This window comes from Phocoena phocoena, chromosome 11 (genome assembly GCF_963924675.1).
Source record: "Phocoena phocoena chromosome 11, mPhoPho1.1, whole genome shotgun sequence".
Lineage (NCBI taxonomy): Eukaryota > Metazoa > Chordata > Mammalia > Artiodactyla > Phocoenidae > Phocoena > Phocoena phocoena.
In genome coordinates, this window is record NC_089229.1 from 95948866 (window position 1) to 95966700 (window position 17835).

The window sequence follows — 17835 nt, forward strand, 5'->3', positions numbered from 1 at the left end:
GGGGTGCAAAGGAGCAGCACGACCACAGCTCCGGGGGGGCCCCCAGGCCCTGGCCCCCACCAGTGGCGATGATCTTGGCAGTCAGGGCCTGGCTAGGAGCCAGTCCAGGAGCCAGAGAATGAGGGTGAGAGACGGCCCACTGTCAATACCCAAAACTGTGCGCCTTAGCTCCGGTGGGGCGCGGAGAGGGCACCGGTGAGCACGGGGAGGGTGCGGGCCAGGGCTGAGATTACAAGGGACTGATCTGGATAATCCTTCTTCTGGACAAGCCCCAGCCAGCTGCCCCCAGGGTCTGATCCCGGGGTAGAGGGGGAAGGTCCGGGGGCTCCAGAGCGGAGGATGGACAGGCCTGGCCCAGCTCTGGGTGGAGAAAAGAATGGCAAGTGGAGGGCAGCCCCGTCCCCTGCCCCCATCCGGGGCTGGGCCCACTGCTGGCCCCCAGGACTCACAGGGTCCTGCTGGGGCTAAGAAGGCAAGAACCAGAGGGATGAGGCAGCCCGGAGTCGCAGGCAAAATGCTCAGAGAGGGAAGACAGGGCTTAGAGTAGGAGGCCCAAGGAGCAGCTGTCAGGGTTAGGGTTCATCTGCACGAGGGGAGCAGGTGGCCGAGATTTCCGACAAATCACAGGCTGGAGAGGCCCTGCCTCTGGAAGGCCCACGATACCTGTCCTCCCTGGCTGGTCACAGCCTCTCCACCCTCCAGCCGCCAGGGAAACTGCCGCGACACACTTGACTGGGCCCCGGCTGAGGGATCTTCAGGCTCTTTATTGACGGGCGGGGAGCGGGCAGTGGGGTGGCCCTCCCTCTCATCCTCCTCATTTAAAGCAGTCGGGCCCTACCCCCTGCCGTTTCCCTCCAAGGCGGCAGCATCATCGCGTCTTCTGTCTGTCCTAGGGCTGCAGGTCCGTCAGCTGGGCCCAGGCCTGGCTCCCCAGGCTAGTCTGTGCGGTGTCCTCTGAGTCCAGGGCTGCACGGCCCTTGTGATCCCCAGGCTGGTGGGCGTGCAGGGATGGAGAGCTCGCTGTTCTGCTCCTGTCACGTGGGGACTTCTCGGGGGTCTTGGCATCAAGGCAGACCCCCCCACAAGTCAAGAGGCCACATCCCCAAGGAGCTGGCTCAGCCCCTCACAGCTCCTCTCGGACCCGAGGCGGCTTCCCAGCCTTGTCCTGGACCCGCTGAAGCCTGTGGCTGGGGGGTTCTGGGGCGGGGTCTCTGCTGGGCATTCCTTCTCCCTCCTCCTTCTCTGGCTCCTGCAGTAGCTCTTTGGCTTCTGTCCACTCCTGGGAGGCGTGGAGAGGAGGGTCTGGCCTGATCTCCTGCATCCACCCTGCCCCAAGGCCCCTCCCTGGCTCAGCTCAGCCCCTGCGCCTTACCCGTCAGCCTGCCCGCCCCTCACACGGCTACTCCCGCTCGCTCCTCACCTGCTCCCCGTGCTCAGGGGCCCACGTGTGCCACAGCGCCAGGCTGCAGCGCCGCCCCCGCGTCACGGCCCACACACCGTGGGGATTCTCCACGCCGGAGCTGAAGGCCACGAGGCGCCCGCAGCGAGGACGGACCTGCGCCTGGCGGGCCATGGCGGATTCAGCTCCAGGGAGGGGCCCTCGGAAAACCTGGCCCTGAGTCCCTGGAGTAGGACGGGGGTAGGGGGCCCAGAGAAGGCAGCTCTCTTGCCCACCACTTCCCCTCCATAATTCAGGGGCTGTCTGGGGGCAAGTGGGAAATGGGCCTCCACTTGGGGAGCCCAAGTGCCAGACTGAGGCTAGAGGAGTTGGAGCCAAAGGGAGAAGGGACCTCCATCCGCCCCAGTGCCCTGACTTTTCCTGGCCAACTCTTTGTACCAGGTGTGAAGGCACGAGCGCAGTACCAGACTCCGGGTTCTGGGCATAAGGATCTTGAGGACACTTTTCCACCCCAAAGAGAGCTTGGATTACCGGTGGTGAGCAGAGAAGGAAGTAATTGGACAAGGCAGAGCAATACACAATGAAGAAGCACTGCTCCACTCTTCCACCGATCCTAGCCCCGAGCTTGTACCTGGAATAGGGGCTTGGGGTCCTGTGCTTCACCCGCCCTCCTTTAGGAGGGCCTGGAGGGGCCCCTTGGAGGTCTCCTGGGAGGGGCTAGGAGAGCCCCTGAACACACAAGTGGTGGGAGGCGCTGGGGAGGCCAGGGAAGGAGAGGGCTAAGGCGGCCCCAGCCACTTCCCTGCATTTGCCTCTGGGAACCTTCTGTTTTGAATCTTGAGCCCACAGCTGGGCTCCCTGTCCCCCGCCCTGGCCCCCATTTACCGTGACGGTGAGGGCGTTGGGCTCTGTGAAGAACAGGTGCCCGCCCTGGAAGTCATCGTTGAGGTAGAGGAGTCCGCTGGGGAGGGAGGAAGACAGGAGGTGGTGAGACCCCCGCCCAGGCCCCCCTGCCTGACCCCTGGAGGGCCGCCCACCTGTAGTCTCGGTAGGTGTAGGCCGGGGGCTCCCGCCAGCACTCCCCGGTGTCAGGGTCCAGGACGCAGTTGTCTGCATGCACCGGGTGGCTCAGGTCCATGCGCTGTGCCTGCTCTCCTGGGAAGCGAAGGGGCCTGGTGGGCGCCCCGCTGCCCGCCCACCGACACCCACCCTGCAGCGCCGGGGTCACAGCCGGGCGCGGCCTGGGAAGGGGAGTCAGTCCTCGTGCATTGAAGACTGGGACGCACGTGGCTGGGGCTGCGGAAGGTGTGCGGTGCACCGGCCCCGAGGGGCCCCGAGGCTGGGGCGGAGCGGCAGGGTCCCTGGCGGTTACCTTCTATGGCACTACGGCACACCAGGTGGGTGAAGGAGAGGTGCAGGGGCCGGTCCGGGGAGAAGTAGGCCTGTGTCAGGCTCCGCACGCGCTCGCTCACCTCCAGAAGCAGCTGGGCGCCCTGACTGCCCACGACCCCAGCCCGGGCCAGCTGCCAGCAGAGAAGGAAGGGCCAGGAAGGGGGAGGCACTGGAAGGGTGGCCCCTGCCCCCGCCCCACTTCCACTGCCCTCCACCCACGGTTTGGGGGCGCCCATCCACCCAACTGCTCCATGACGGCAACCTGGGACCCTCGGTCTGGAAGCCCCTCCTCAACCCTGGGCCGAGGACTCGGCTACTCTCGGTCCCGGAAGAACCCTCCGCAGGAGATGCCCGGCCCTCTTCTCCAGTTCTGGCATCAGGCCAGGGCCTGGGGGCCTCCTCTCACCTGGGCGGCCTTGAGCACCGTGAGCCCCTCGAAGCGTTCGTGGGGAGTGTGTGGGGAGCGGCGGCCCTGATAGCCAGACCTGGCTCCAGACTCAGCCGCGTCCTAAGCAGGGAGGGGGTTGGCTGGGGGAGTCACCCTCCCGGGCCCCGGGCTATCGCCCACCTCACTGCCCACAGGGTCACATGGCCTTCCCTCCAACCCTCCCAACTCCCTGGAAGAGGCTAGAAGCTCCCGGAGTTCTCTGAGCTCCTGCCCTTTCCCAGAGAACGGCTATCTCCGCGTCTGTGTTGTCACTCCTGGTAAAGATCTGGAACCCCACTCACGGAAGGGACTGTGCACAGAACTCTGGAGAGCTTCCTACAGTGGGGAAGGGGCCTTGAGAGGTAAGGACAGCTGGGGAAGGGGACAGGAGGGGCTTGATCACTCATCCCGACGGGCCGAGAATAGGGGAGTTTCTCTGGAAAAGGACGCTGGCAGGAGGTTCGACAGTCGGGACAGGTCCTGGCTGACTCGAGGTAGGGACATGGCATCAGCAAAGGTGTCTCTCTTCCATCCCTTCTCACCTTACATGCTCTTGGAGAACTTGAGTACCCTTGATGCTAAGTCCCAGTTACCCAACTGCCTACATGACTCTTATCAACTGGGGGTCTCCTAGTATCTGAGTGTCCCTTTCCTGATACCTACTGTCTGCTTTTTCTTTCTTTTTTCTATTCTGTCTGCTTTTTGAAACTCAAGGTACCACTATCTAATTACCCCGTATTTAAGCCTCATCTCTGAGAGGTTTATATAGAGGCTACCTGGCCACTCAAGCCATCTAACACTCTATTCTTTTATTCATTCATTCATTCAGTAGGCATTGAGCACCTACTATGTGCCAGGCACTGTTCTAGGCACTGCGGACTCAGCTGTGAACATGAAAAGTTCCAGCAGGGTTTATATTTTGAGATAATAAACAAACAAACCAGATCAATTCAGATGGTGATAAGTGTTACATGGAAAATTAAAGCAGGGTCACAACCCCGAGAGTGCCCCGGCAGGGATCAGGGGACAGCTAGGTGATGAGGTGACACCTACATCGAAACCAAATGATATGAAGGAATAGCTGAGAGAAAAGATGTTCCAGGCAGCAGAAATAGCAAATGCAAAGGTCCTGGGGCCAGAATGAGTTTAGTGGAATCAAGGAACAGAAAGGTCTGATACTTGGGAGTTATCCTTGACTCCATTCTTTCTTCATCTTCCACATAGATTTAGTCCTCAAATTCTCTTTCTTTGATTTTCTAAGTATTTCTCATCTGTCCCCATCTTCATTCCCTTGAAATGAGAACCTAACCTAGGGCGGCGGGCCTCTCGCAATCATCCCAGAGGCTCCCGCTCACTTCCCTCTCCCGCTGCATTCTCCACACTGCCACTAGAGGGAGCTCCCAGTCCTACAGGATGAGGGCTCCGGACTCTGCCCTTGGGGATTCTGCAGGAAGACAAAAGTCCACCCCTCCTTAAATCCTTCAGTAAGTCGTCCACAAATAAAGTCCAAACTCCTTGGTAGGGTACAGAGGCCCCTCCCCATCTCTCCTGGGCCTCCACCCCTCCACCGCCCCTGGATAACATACGGCCTGATGTTAATAGCGATAGATCATGCTATTTCCACATTCTTCCCAGAGCTTTACCATGTACTAACTCATTTAATCCTCACAGCCACCACAGCAACCCTACAACATAACCGCTGCATTTAGCCCCGTTTCATAGAGAGGAAACTAGGCTCACAGATGTTAAAATACATTGCCCAAGGTCACACAGGTAATCCCTGCTGAGACTGGCCCATGTTCTTAACTCCTGTGCTCCACTGCAGTTCCCAGAACCCCCCTGTTCTTCTCCCTTGCAGCCTGACTTTCCTTCCCTCTCTGTTTGGTTAACTCATCCTTAAGACTGAGCTCAAATGCCAGCCCCTCCGGCAAGCCTTCCGTGACTTCGCATCTCGGCGCGGGATCCTAGCTCCCTGACCAGGGATCGAACCCATGCCCCCTGCAGTGGAAGTTTGGAGTCTTAACCACTGGACGGCCAGGGAAGTCCCTGGATGAGTACCCTGTACAGACTTCTTTCATCAAACTCACCACCCACTCTGATTATGTCTCCATGCCTGATTCCTTCTCTATACACCGAGCTCCCAAATGCACGGTCTGTGTTCATCTACCTCTCCCTGGAACCTAGGCATTTCCAGTATACAGCAGGGTCTCAAAGAGCGTGTGTCAAAGAAACGCTAGCCCAGAGTGAGACTGAAGCTTCATAAAATGGCAGACTCGACCTGGTGAATACAGATCATCTCACCCAATCTAGGAGGGGATGCGATGATGGAGAAACAGCCTGCATGTCTGCCGAGCCAATAACTGAGCTCTCGGCCAACCAAGGAATCTTCACCTGCGCACTCACCCTTTCTGATGCATTTATGCTTTGTATTTTGTTCTTCCTATCAGTTTCTCGCAAAATCCTTCTGTAAAATGACCAGCCCATGTCAGCTAAGTTAAGAGGAAAAGCAACTTGCCCCCAGCAGGGAGGCAGTGGCAAGCACAGTCCCCGCTGGAGAGGCAGGGAGGGCAGGACAGGGGGCAGGCCAAGAGCAAGGGGGCAGACAGCTGTGCCAGAGGGTCCCCAAGTAGCGGCAGTGCCCCCCCCACAGGTCTTCTCACCTTGGCCAGCTGCAGGAGCACCCCGCACTCGGCTGGGGTGAGCAGCCCGTCTAGCACCGCTCGCTCCGACCCATTCAGCTGCCTCGCGTCCTGGGTCAGGGTTACCCCCTCCAGGAGGAGGACATCTGCCGGGGAGGGACAGGAGCGGGGCTGAGGGTCCCCTGAGAGCAGGCCCAGCAGTAGCTGGCAGCCGCCAGCCCCTCCAGGCTCCTGTCTCCTGCTGTCCCAGGAACTCACCCTTCCAGTGAGTCAAGGGCTTCGGCTGTGGAGGCTCATGGTCCCACGGCGTCTTCTCCCGATCCTCTCTCAGGGGTGAGAGACACGCTCAGCGGACGCACAGGCCAGTCCAGACCCATCTTCCCCAGGACCCATCCCTCCCCTTCCAGCTCAGGCCACGCCCCTCCCACCACAAGGCACCTCCTACCTGAGTTTTTCTCTAAGGGCCTCAGGGATGAAAGCTGCTGGGGTCCAGGGATCCTGGGACAGTCAGGAAAAGCGCCATCACCCATCCAGTCCACCCCTGAATCCCTGACGGTAGACCCTGAGCTACCACATTAAGGTCCTCCTGCTTCCAGAGGGGAAGGTGGAGGTGGAGAAAGCCCTGGACTCATTGTCGGGAGCCCCGGGCACTGGGCCAAACTCTGCAGTCAGAATGATAATAATAACGACAACAACAGCTTACGCAGCACCATTTGCCAGGCGCTATTCTAAGAGCTTTATACGTGGACGTGGAATTTATCATTTAAAGTTCCCAACAGTCTGATCAAACAGGTTGCAGTAATGTGCCCGTTTTGCAGTTGAGAGGACTCTGAGACACAGAGACGTAAAGCAACATGCCCAAGACCACACAGCTGCTAAGGGACAGAGGTGGGATTTAACCAACGGTTTCCAAACAGGGAGATTTGCCCGTTAGGGGACGTTGCAATGTCTGCAAACAGTTTTGATCGTCATGACTCAGGGAGTGCTAGCGACACCTACTGGGCAGAGGCCGGCCTACAGGGAAGGTGGCCTACACGGTCCCACGTTGCCTGGACAGCCCCCTTCTCCCAGTTAGGAAGTATCTGGTCCAAAATGGCAATAGCGGCAAAAAGGTTGAGGAAGCCTGCCTTATGCTGTAGCGCTAGCGAAGATAACCTCTGCCCTTTAGTCCCCTCCACAACTACAACAAAGAGTAAGGAAAGCAGCCGCAACAGAGCTTTCTGTACTTCGGAGCAAGCGACATGGCTTCAACAGGCCTGTGAGGTAAGTGTGATGTTCCCACTTTACAGGTAAGGAAATTGAGGCTGAGGCAAGTGAAGGTCCAGAGCTTGTTCGTGGCAGAGAGACCAACATTTAGGCCTGCATGACCCCAAGGCCGCCCTTAACTGCAGGCGCCTGCCTCTGTCCCTGCGACGCTGGGACACAGAGTCCTCTCCAACCCTCGAAGCGTTATGGAGAAATGGGAAACGCTGTTGGGAACGGATGTGGCACATCCGCATAGGGCATTACTGCTGTCCCCCTCCTGGGGGCGGGTGGGGAGCAGTGGGGTCACTCACGGGATCCTTGAAGCTGGCCCCCAGGTGCTCCACAGCGTAGTAGAGCTGTCTCTTCTCCCCCAGGGATCGAAGGACGAAGCGCTGGATGTCCTGGAGAAGGGGGACAGCGGGGGGGGGGGCAGGGAAGTTAAGGCTGGAGGAGCAGGGGAGCCCACAGGCTCCCTAACCTTGGCTGTGCTCCTCGCCTCAAGCCTCCTCCTTCAGCAGCTTCAGGGTGTCGGGGCTCAGACTGGGGGTAGTGTGTGTGTGTGCCGTGCACATGTGCAGAGGTGGGGGCAGGCAGGGGTGAGGTTAATGGAAGAGGGCTGGGCTGGGGCTTGGACTCAGAAGTAGAGCCTGCAGTGGGGAGCAGGGAGTGGACTTGGCGTCGCCTTTGGCCAGAATGGGGGGCTGGATCCAGGTGACTTCTCCAGTATATCTGTTTGATTTCGGGCTACCTCACAGGGTGAGTGAGGAGGGGCTACCTCTCTTGGCCCGAGGCCAGGTCTCGGCTCTCCTAGCTGGGCCTGGTACTGGTCCAGAGCCTTCCTGGCAGCCTCATCCTCCGGGTAGAAGAGGAGAACGCTCAGCACATTTTCCACAGCCTGGGACAGATTCCCTACTGGAGACAGAGAATAGCGTGGGGTGGGACCCAGAGACCGGGCACCGCTGTGATCCCTGGGCAGAGGCAAGAAGCCAGGGGGACAGAGGCAGAGCCGGAGAAGGTGGCCTCCCAGGGCCCCATCCCAGGCTCATCCTCTGCTTCTTTCCAAAGCTTACTGGAACATACCTGAGCTGTGTGGGCAGAGTTCAGAGGGGAGGAAGAGAGGAGAAAATAAAGGAAGGTGAGAAACAGCAAGGAGCAAGCGTCCTCCTGAGGTGGTGGTCCCCATGGAGCCCTGACCAACTACAGATGCAGACACAGACGGAGGGAGGGAGAGATGGGGCTCAGGATACCATCAGAGACAAACCTTCACTCTCCCCGTTTCCAACCTCAGTCACCCCCAGGGCTCACCCTTGCCCCACTGACCCTGAGCATGGGCCTCGTACAGCCGCCTCAGCTGGCTGGGAAGGAAGTCTGGGACAGGCAAGCTGCGACCAGGACGTGTGGCCGTGTCCCCCACACAGCGCTGCCGGCACCGCAGGACCCCTATCCAGTGCCCTGCGGGGGACACACGTGCGCCGCTCAGCTTGCGTCGCACCTCCCTGGGCACCGTGAGGCCCCGCGCAGCACGTCAGCTCCTCACCTGCGATGGCCTCGTACAGGCCTCCGGGGCTCCCGGTCCCCTCCGCCTCCTCTTCCGCCTTCTGCTGCTCCTCAGGCCCCTCGCAGCCGGCCCGGCAGCTCTCCACCTGGGCCAGGCTCTCCTGCAGGGCCTCCTCCAGCCAGGGCAGTGCCAATGCTGCTTCCTGGTGCCCCAGCAGCTCCAGGCCGGTGTCATAGGCTGCCTGCTGGGGAGGGGAGTGGTCAGTCACCTGAAATCCTGGGGCAAGGGTTGCCAGACTAGATCGGGAGGGGGAAAGAAGGGGAGGGGTGTGGGTCTCATTTGGGGCCTGGACTCCAGGTCCCAGTTCGCCTTGGGGAATACAGTATGGGCCTCGGAATCCAAATGTTAGAACGTGGGACTTTGTGAATCTCAGGAAGAAAACTAAGTCACAGAGAGGGACTTCCCATCAGGGTCACAGAGGATGGTACCCAGATTTCCTGATGCCCAGCGGACAATGCACAGTCCGGCGAGGCCTGTGTATCCAGCCAGTCAAAGACTGGGGGCGGGATAGGGGACGTGCTGAGGGTCTCACCCAGTATGGGGGCGTCTCCAGGTCCCGGAAGCTCTGGGGCCGAACCCCGGACATCCGTCTGTACTTAGCCATGTCCTCTCGCATCTGAAGGTGCGTCGGGTTGGCCACAAAGAAGGTGTGCGCTGCGGCTGCTGCCAGGTCCAACTTCTTCAGCTGAGAAGCGGGGAGGATGAGGGAGTCAGCCCTGGGGTAGGGGTGTCAGACTCTGCCTCCTCCCCAGCCTCCGCACCCCAGGCACACCTGGCACTGCCCCAGAGCCTTCTGGAAGACCGGTAGGTGAGAACTGCCCACCACCCAACCTCCAGACCCCCAGTATGTTGGGGCTCTCAGGAGTCTGGTAGCTACGGAAGCAGAAGCAGGGTCTGAAGACTGGAGTGGGTGGGGTATGGGCAGAGGGACCTCGCTGGAGAGACGAAGTGGAAGTGATGGAGTGGGTGGGGTATGGGCAGAGGGACCTCGCTGGAGAGACGAAGTGGAAGTGATGGCTAAGTGCGGTGCAGAAGTAGAGGTGACCCGAGCGACCAGCAAAAGCCGCTGGGCTCTAGGACCCTGAGCTGAGGTGTGTGTGACCAGCGCCCCCCTTCCCCGGCCACGTAGGCATTATTAGGCAACAAGGACCGCACCAGTAGCGCGCAGCGTCCATTGCCCCTGCCCCGGGACACCGGGCCCCTCAGCCCTGGCCCGCTCATCTTTCTTTCCCGAAGCTCCCTCCCGCCCCAAGCGAAGGCTCACACTCACCCCCTTACCCGCCCCCATGCTCTCTCTCCAGCGGCGGATCTCAACCCTAATCCTCCCCCTTCATTCCTGGGAAGAGGCGGCTGTCACTCCGCGTAGGTCTCAGTAAGACTTTCTAAAACTCCAGGCCCCTGCCCTCCATCTCCGACCTACTTCCACCCCGCCGCATGACACCCATTCCAACTTCGCTCCCACTCTCCCAAGGCTGTCCCTCGGCGGCCTCGATGGGTGTTTGTCACGGTTTGATAGGACGGACTCCAAAGACGAGGTCCTATCCACACAGCCCCACCCGGGTCCGGGCGCTGGCCCGCCGCCCCTCCCGGGAGCTGGAGGAGGACAGCGGCGGGGCCGGGGAGGACCCCCGGGGCCCGGGCCGCCGCGCACCTGGTAGTAGGCCCTCTGCAGGTAGTTGTAGGGCTCCCGGCGGCGGAAGGCGTCCTGGAGCGCGCTCCCCACTCGGAGCCGCGCCGCGCCCCCCGGACCCAGCCTCCGCGCCCCGCACTGGGTCAGGCACTCGGCGCGCCGGAGCGTGGCGCGGAGGAGCAGCGGCTCCCAGGCGCCCCGCGCCGCTCCCGGCCCGGAGTCGGGCCCCGGGGAGGCGGGGAGCGCGGCCCCCGGCTCGGCCGCGCAGCGCGCCCCGCAGTCCAGCCGCGCGCGGCCCAGCGCCGCCCGGCTCCGCAGCGCCTCCCGCAGCAGAGCCACCGCCGGCGCCCAGGCCCCCGCCGCGTAGGCGCGCAGCCCGTCGGCGTAGAGCAAGTCGGGGGCCTGGGGGGGCGCCCCCGCGGACAGCGGGGCCAGGCCGGGGGGCTCGGGGGACCCCGGGGGAGGCAGCAGCAGCAAGAGCGGCAGCCACTGGAGGAGCCGGAACATCGTGCGAGAGCCGCCGGCCGGCTGCAGGAGGGAACTGCGGGAGCCGCGAGGAAGAGGGAGGAAACGGGGAAGGAAGAGGGAGGGGAAAGGAAGGCGAGATAGAGAGGAGGGAGGAGAGGAAGAGAGGAGGAATGAGTGGCGCCGACGGGAGCTGATGGGGCCGAGCCCCAACCCTGGGAGAGGCCGGGGTGAGAGCGAGCCGGGAGTCAGAGGACGCCTGGCAGAAGGTGGAGAACGCGGGCTTTAGTACCAGCGGGGTGGTGTGGACCAAGAAACAGACCGCGGGGAGAGCAGGGCAGACGGCCGGCGGTGGAGCAGGCCTGGTGCTCTGAAGACAGCCTGAGGAGCCTCGTAGGACCCCTGACTCCAGCCGCCGAGGCCCAGCGGGTGGGAAGAGCTACTGCGGCTGCGTTCTCCTCCACTCTTGGGGTCCAGGAAAAGGAGTGTGGATGCCACCCACAAACCCGCACACACGCGCTTTTGGACAAAGAACTTTCGAATGCAGCAGGGAGGGGGGTAAACTCCAGGTCTGTGACACCAGGTCTGCTCAAATCCTTTCCTGCCCAGGAAGTGCGCACATACAGATTTGGGAAAAGGAGGAGCGCTGAGGCATGGGAGATAGAGACATCCTCTAAAACCACCTCCACAGATCTCAACGAAGATCCTTCAAACCCCAAACCAGCTAACTCAAGTGTCTCCCTATGTCCTCCCCCCTCCACACCGCCCTCCCGCCCAGCCCAGCCCGAGGGGCTCTCATAAGGCCGTCCCTGTGAATGTCTGCATGTTTGTCTTTCTCTGTGTATATTTCTGTGCCTCTGTCCAGTGTGCCTGCTCCAGTTTGTCTTCTATGAGCCATTCCACCCCCCCGAGCCTCTGACCATCCCCTTTGCCACCACAGCACATCGGACACACAGGTTTCCATGGTGACACTTCAGACTTTAATACATTTTGCTAGGGATGATGGAAGGTGAGTCAGGCATCTGGTCACTTGGATGGGAGACAGCAGGGGTTCCATCTCCCCAGAGCCTGGAGGCAGCTGCCTCAGGGTCAGGGACAGAACGAGGCGTTATGCTCCCAGGCCCCCCCACCCCCGAGTCCAGCAGGCCCACCTGGGCTCACAGGGTCAGCTGGGAGAAGATGGGGTTACCTGGGTCCCAAGATCCTCCCCAAGCTCTTGCACTCCCCTCACCTCCCGTCAGGGAGCAGCGTCGCCCTGCACTTAGCCCCAAAGGAAGTCCAACGACTCTGCTATCAGGGGACCCAAGGGAGAGTCGGCGGGGTGAGACTCCCAGCGGCCTGGGCCGGCGAGGAGAGGGCCCCGGCGAGGCCGTCGGAGAAGGCAAAGGTGTCTCGTCAATGAAGGTGGTGATCTCCTCTCGGAAGAAGCCTGGACCCCGTGGGGGTCCCCCACCTGACCCCAGAACCCCGCCCTCCAGGAATTGGCGAAGGCTGGCCAACCCCCCACCTTCAGCCTCCTCCTCCTCCTCCTCCAGCCTTTGTCTCGGTCCCAGGTACTCAGGAGGGCCCCCTAGGGCCCGGCTCTGGGCTGGGAGGACCCGGATGTCATCAGAGGATGACCACTTGTGCAGGAAAGAGCCAGGTGCCCGAGGAGTAGAGAAGATGTTGGTCTCATCGTGGGACAGACGGCGGGACAGAGGGACCTGGGGAGAGGAGCAAGTAGACCCAGGGGTGCTGCCGGGACAAAGGGGGTAGAGGCAGGAACCAAAGTGGGGACTCTGCAAGATGGCTCCACCCCCTTACACTTCTGCAAAACATCCTCTGATGGGCAAACCTGGTTCTGAGCGGTCTGAAGGGGAGCCTCCCTTGCCATGCCTTCCTTTCACCTACTCCTCATGTGCCCTGCAGGCTGGGGCTAGGGAATCGGGGGTCGGGATGGATAACAGAGACTGGAGAAAAGTAGTGAGGGGATACCCAGAATAGGAGGTGTGCTGCCTAGTCCCATACCTGTAAGTAGTGGACCCTCTCAAGAGGGGGAAAGAGCGTGTGCTGTCCAGGAAGCAGCTTCACTTGGGTAGGGTCCCTTCCCCCTGGTCCTGTGGCCCCGTTGGCATCAAAGCGAACTTTGCACACTCGGCCATCTGCACAATCATCACAGCCCCCATCTAGGAGAAAAAAGGGGCAGAGTGGTTACAGGCAGGGAATACACTTCCCCACCCCCTTTAAAAGCTCCCACCCCCTTATAAGCTCCCCAGAGAATCCTGTTTCCATTAGTCTGTAAGCTCCAAGAGGAAAACAAGAGTGGCCAACGTCTGTTGCATTCGGTGCTGAATCCCTAGCGATTCATACATATAGACACACTTATCTGGAACAGTTACCCCTGGCCCCCCAATCCCACGCCAGGAGCTGTCCCTGTAGCTGGGGAGTCTCTCTCAGGAAGCTTAGCTTTCCCTTGGTTCCACAGCCTTCCTTTATGGTTGTGTTAGTTCTCTGGACTGTTTCTTAGGCTCGGCGGAGGCAGAGCTGGCTAGTGTGGCCTTCGAGGGGGAACAGACACCGAGAGGAGGAAGCAGTGGGTGTGTATCGGGGTGATGATTGGGGAGAGGGGAGCCACGAGTCAACCCAGGGGCGCTGCAGGTTCTGTCCAGCAGGGGGCACTCCAGGGCAGCCTGTCCCCACAAGAAAAAGGGCTGGTAGAAAAGGGCAGGAAAGGGAGCCGACGCCTAGGAAAGCGAAAACCCAGCCCCTCCTCTGACCGTCGTCGCCATCCTCCTCGGACATGATAGCCACGCACTGCTCCCACACCGTGCGCACGTCGGCGCGGTAGCGCTCGCAGGACCAGATGAAGGAAGGCAGCAGCAGCGTCTGTGCCATGGAGCACCACAGCACGGCCAGCACCATCCAGGGGGGAGCCGAGTCCGACTTCAGGGAGAAGAAGCTCACCACCTGGCAGGAGGATGGAGAGTGGCCCCGGGTCAGGGCCCAGAGCCGAGGGGGCCCACTCGACCCCAGATCCGACATCCTAGTGCAGCCGGGGGCGGGGCAAGAAGTCAGGAGCGGATGGTCCGGATCACGTAGGATCGGGACAGAGGCAAAGCTGGAGGTGAAGAAGGTCGAACAGAGGGGAAGGGATTGACTCAGAGGAAGATCAGGACAGAGTACTGGAGAGAAAGCCCAGAGGTGCAGAGGGAGAGGAGCAGACGCCGTACAGTAAACTTGAAGACAGACTGAAATTCAGAAAGAGGGACTAGATGGGGATGCAGAAAGCTGGGGGTGGGGGGGGCGGTGAGCTCTCTGGGGTTGCCACCCAGGGGTGCTCAAGACCCTGTTGTACCCAGAGGGAGTTCGGGAGCGGAGTGTGGAGCTTAGCAGCTGGGTGATGGGTCTTGGGGGCTGAATAGTGGAGCTGCAGGATAGGTGATGGAGCCAGAGGACAGGGAGTGGGACGGAAGGATGGATGATGGAGTTGAGTACTGGTCACTGGCGAACAGGCTACGGAGCTGGGCTAGTGGGAACTGGGAGATGGATGGTAGAGATGGGGGTTCACAAGTGGGGCTGGGTAGAGGAGAGGAAGATGGATGATGGAGTTAGAGGTCAGGTGATCATGCTGGGGTCTGGGTATTGGAGAGAGCAGGTGGGGGGGAGTCCCAATCTCACCAAGATGGGCACCCCTGTGAGTGAGTCATAGAGAAAGACGATGGCGCTGACCAAGTTGGTGACCTGCAGGGATGTCTTGGCCGACTCGGACCCATCCAGCGAGGACCGCCGCTTCCCTCGGGCATCCTCCACCACAATGGCCGGCACCTCAAAGGCTGGCCGGGTGCCCAACCCCCCTGACCCACCCCCCTTGGCCCCGCCCCCAGCCCCCGCTCTCCGGGCCTGTTGAGCCCTCCGGGGCCGGGCCCACAGCGTCTGGTAGAAGGTGATGGCCACACAGACCAGCCCCATGACAATGCCCCCAAGTAGCAAGAGGCTGAAGCAGACGCCAAAGCCGAGGCCAATCTTGGAGACTATGAACTGGCAGCCGCGGGCGTAGTAGCGCTCGCCGTTGTTGTGCCAGCCAATGGAGGGCAGTGTGGAGAGGATGAAGCTGACCATCCAGATGCCCATGACGGCATGCAGCGCCTGCTTCTTGGCGTTGCTGAGGCGGTAGTTGACGGGCCAACGCACCATCCACATGCGGTGGTAGGAGAGCGAGGCGACGGTGAAGCAGGTGGCCAGGGCCAGCGTGTAGTAGGTGGACACAAAGACCTTGCAGATGCTTTCGTTCCAGTCATAGTCGGAGGAGGCCTGGCGCCGGAGCTGCACCACGGCGAAGGTGGTGAGGGGCACGGCTGCCATGAGGATGTGCGTGCCTGCCAGGAAGCAGAGCAGCAGCTCCAGGGGCTTGTGCTTCTGCCGCTTGGCCGAGATGCTGAGGATGATCCAGGCGTTGGCCAGCAGTGCCAGGAGCCCGCAGGCCAGCCAGGACAACGCGTTTGAGCGGAGGGAGGCCTCCTCTGCCCCCGCCCCACCCCGAGCCATCCTTCGTCGGTCCCCCCACCCCCCTTGAACTCTTGGGGGTGGGGGCTAGGTCTCACCCAGGAGCCCCACTCACACGCACCCCCATGATGCCCACAGTCCTTGCCCTGGAGTGAGGCAGGCCGCCCCTAGGCCTACCCTAGTGCTCAGCATTGCACGACTGACCCAGCTAAGGTCAGGTGTGGAGGGCAGGGGAGGAGACTGAGGGTCAGCAGAGGTGGTCCTCCGCCTCCATGCTGGGTGGGACCCTTCCAGAAGTATCCCTGTAGTTGATGGGGGAGGCGAGCTGACCGCTTTCCCAGCTAGGAGGCTGGCTGGGAAGCCCTGGTCCCCACGTCAGGACTTCCAGCTGTCTTCTGCCTCTGGTGCTTGGCCAGTCAGGGGTCCTCCGGATGCCTCAAGGGGCATGGGGGCGGGGCTCAGCCGCCTGGACACCCTGCAAGGGAGAGATGAGGTGTGGAAGGGGCGGAGCAAAGGTGGGGTCTAGGCTGGTCTCCAGCTGGTACCCAAGGCTCCCTTCTCTTGAAATGATAGAAATGACTGGTTACTAGGGGTCATGGGGTCATCAAGAACATTCTCCTGCCTTAAAGCAGACCGTCACTCTAACACCCCACACGGATGAGAGCCCTGCTTTCCAGACGTCCAGGAGAGAAGGTATTCTGACCTCCTGTCTCCCATCCTTCGTCAGCCATTTTTCCTGCTTCTGGCCCTCCCGGGTCCCTCTTTCTGTCCCCTGCTCAGCACTCCTCAACCACTATCTTCACATCCCTGAATCTCTCCTCAGAGCTACCATGGCAGAGGCAAGACTTGTTTCTTCTTGAGGGCTCACTGGAAACTGGGATATGGTATTACAGTCATTCCCCAACCTTCCAGGCTCCTGGGTCCAGGGGTCCAGGTGCTCAGTTCCATCTCCCCAAGCCTGCATGATCACCCGCCCACTCACCGGGTATCTAGGAAGATGGGAGAAAGGAGGCTGGGACCGAGGCGGGGGTGGGGTGGGGGGTGGCAGGGAACCCGAAGACAGGGGAACCACTGACATCAGAAGCATCCAGAAAAGGAAAGAGGGGGAACTAGGGGGAAGGAGGAGAGTTTGAACAGAAGAGAAGGAGAGAGGGGGCAAAGTGACAGTATTTGAAAATAGAAGGAAAAGCCAAGAGACCCCTGGAGAGGAGGCTTTGGGGGGAGGTGAGGGGGGGATGGAGGGAGGGAGCAGGGAATAGGGAGGCTGAGAAGAAAAACCCAGTGTTCAATAAGGTTCAGACTCCCTCCACCTCATAGACCCCCACTCTTTCCTACCCTGACCTGAGCCTCAGTTTCCCTCTGATGGGAAGGAAGATGTTCTGAATTTGGTGACTCTGAGCTTCATCGAGCCCTGGGGAGGGGGTTCTGAGGAACTCGGGTGAAAGCCTGAAGAGAGTGGAGGCAGGAAGGATGGGCATAATGGCTTTGGGGTAAGCGAGGTAAAAATGGGGCACATCAGTGGTAGGGTCTGTTTCCTGTAGCAGACCCTTAGACCCTTGCCCTCCCCAAGAGGTCCTAGTCCATCCCCCACCTTTGTCTTCCCTCGGAGCCCAGTACACCCTAGTTGCCATGGCAATGGCCAGCTAGAGGGAGATGGAGGGAATCGGTCAGGAGCGCCCCCCATCTCCCCTCCAGCCTTGGACCCCTTCCCATCCACACCCACCCAGGCCCAGAGGGTGGGCTCAGGAAGAAAGAGCTGGGGACTCGGAGAGGGAGGGAGGCAGGAAGGATGTGAAGGACAGAGAGAGGAGGTGAAGGACGGAGAGAGATCAGAGGAAGGTGGGAGGGGGTCCGGGGGACTCCAGGGCGGAAAGGGGTCCCTCGCCCTTCGGGGTAAAGGGGTGAAAGGTCAGGCGGCTCCTCCCTCCTGCGGGCCACCCACCGCGGTCTCCAGGACAGAAACAGCAGGTGGCTGGGGAGGAGGGGCCGGCCCGAGGGGGAGAGGAGGCGGCGGGGGAAGAGGGGAGGGGACCACGGGGGACAGGGCCGGGGTCGCCTTACCTCGGGCTGCGCCCAGCACTGCCATGGAGACAGCACTCCCGACGCGGCTCTCCCCGGCTCCCGCCGCCTGCCGGCTCCAGCTCGCCGCCCTCCTCCCTCCTCCCTCCTCCCTCCGGGCCTCCCTCCTCCCGCCCGTCCCAGCCTCTCCGTTCGGCCCCCTACGTCCCTCCGAGCCCCTCTCTCCCGGGGTCCTGCCGCCGCAGCCCCGGGTCGGGACGGAGGCGAGCCTTGAGGGGCGGGGGCGAGCGCGGGGCGGGGGACCGGACGGTGGGGACTTGGAGGGGGAGGGGCGAAGAAGGCGCCAGGAGGGAGGGAGCGAGGAGGACGGCGGGGAACCGGCTTCATTGGAGAACTGGATCGTGTCCTGCCCCCACCCCACCCGGTTTTCAACACGAACTCAAGCTCGATGAGGCAGCTGGTGTTGCTCGGGGAGCTGGACACGTGTGTCACTGTGTGTATCTGTAAGGGCTGTGCCCGGGTGTAGCTCACGCGGGCATGTGCTGGAGGCTGCCGAGTGAGGGGCGCTGGTGAGGACGC

At 61.3% G+C, this 17835-nt stretch overlaps 2 protein-coding genes across 3 annotated transcripts; both read right to left on the minus strand.

Moving 5' to 3' along the window:
- Positions 1 to 1123: 1123 nt before the first annotated feature.
- On the minus strand, positions 1124 to 10797 carry P3H3 (prolyl 3-hydroxylase 3). The gene is made up of 15 exons (XM_065886987.1): positions 10312 to 10797; positions 9193 to 9345; positions 8640 to 8841; positions 8423 to 8554; positions 7878 to 8014; positions 7414 to 7503; positions 6303 to 6355; positions 6116 to 6183; positions 5879 to 6003; positions 3198 to 3299; positions 2772 to 2922; positions 2437 to 2554; positions 2285 to 2360; positions 1421 to 1561; positions 1124 to 1279 (listed from the first exon to the last, which is right to left on the minus strand). Exons 1-15 carry the CDS (start codon positions 10795 to 10797, stop codon positions 1124 to 1126), a joined length of 2190 nt encoding a protein of 729 aa, XP_065743059.1.
- A 915-nt stretch (positions 10798 to 11712) lies between these two features.
- On the minus strand, positions 11713 to 17397 carry GPR162 (G protein-coupled receptor 162). Of its 2 annotated transcripts, XM_065886988.1 has the most exons (5): positions 17299 to 17397; positions 14413 to 15712; positions 13512 to 13701; positions 12763 to 12920; positions 11713 to 12458 (listed from the first exon to the last, which is right to left on the minus strand). In XM_065886988.1, the coding sequence occupies exons 2-5, from the start codon at positions 15277 to 15279 to the stop codon at positions 11913 to 11915; spliced, it is 1761 nt and encodes a 586-aa protein (XP_065743060.1). In that variant the 5' UTR covers positions 15280 to 15712; positions 17299 to 17397; the 3' UTR covers positions 11713 to 11912. The 2 variants fall into 2 exon arrangements, with proteins under 2 accessions (XP_065743060.1, XP_065743061.1); XM_065886989.1 differs by lacking the exon at positions 17299 to 17397 and having other exon boundaries at positions 11913 to 12458; positions 15415 to 15429.
- Between the last annotated feature and the right edge of the window lie 438 nt (positions 17398 to 17835).

Bases quoted from the DNA above. Each gene is read 5' to 3' on its own strand.
- P3H3 (XM_065886987.1), bottom strand. From the start codon at position 10,797: ATGTTCCGGCTCCTCCAGTGGCTGCCGCTCTTGCTGCTGCTGCCTCCC. The intron at 7,504-7,877 runs GTAGCCCCTCCT...CCCCTTCTCCAG, and splicing joins CTGGCCTCGGGCCAAGAGAG to GACATCCAGCGCTTCGTCCT. The intron at 1,562-2,284 runs GTAAATGGGGGC...ATGGCCCGCCAG, and splicing joins CCAACGCCCTCACCGTCACG to GCGCAGGTCCGTCCTCGCTG.
- GPR162 (XM_065886988.1), bottom strand. From the start codon at position 15,279: ATGGCTCGGGGTGGGGCGGGGGCAGAGGAGGCCTCCCTCCGCTCAAAC. The intron at 13,702-14,412 runs GTGAGATTGGGA...TCCTCCTGCCAG, and splicing joins TCACAGGGGTGCCCATCTTG to GTGGTGAGCTTCTTCTCCCT. The intron at 12,921-13,511 runs GTCAGAGGAGGG...TTTTTCTCCTAG, and splicing joins CGAGGAGGATGGCGACGACG to ATGGGGGCTGTGATGATTGT.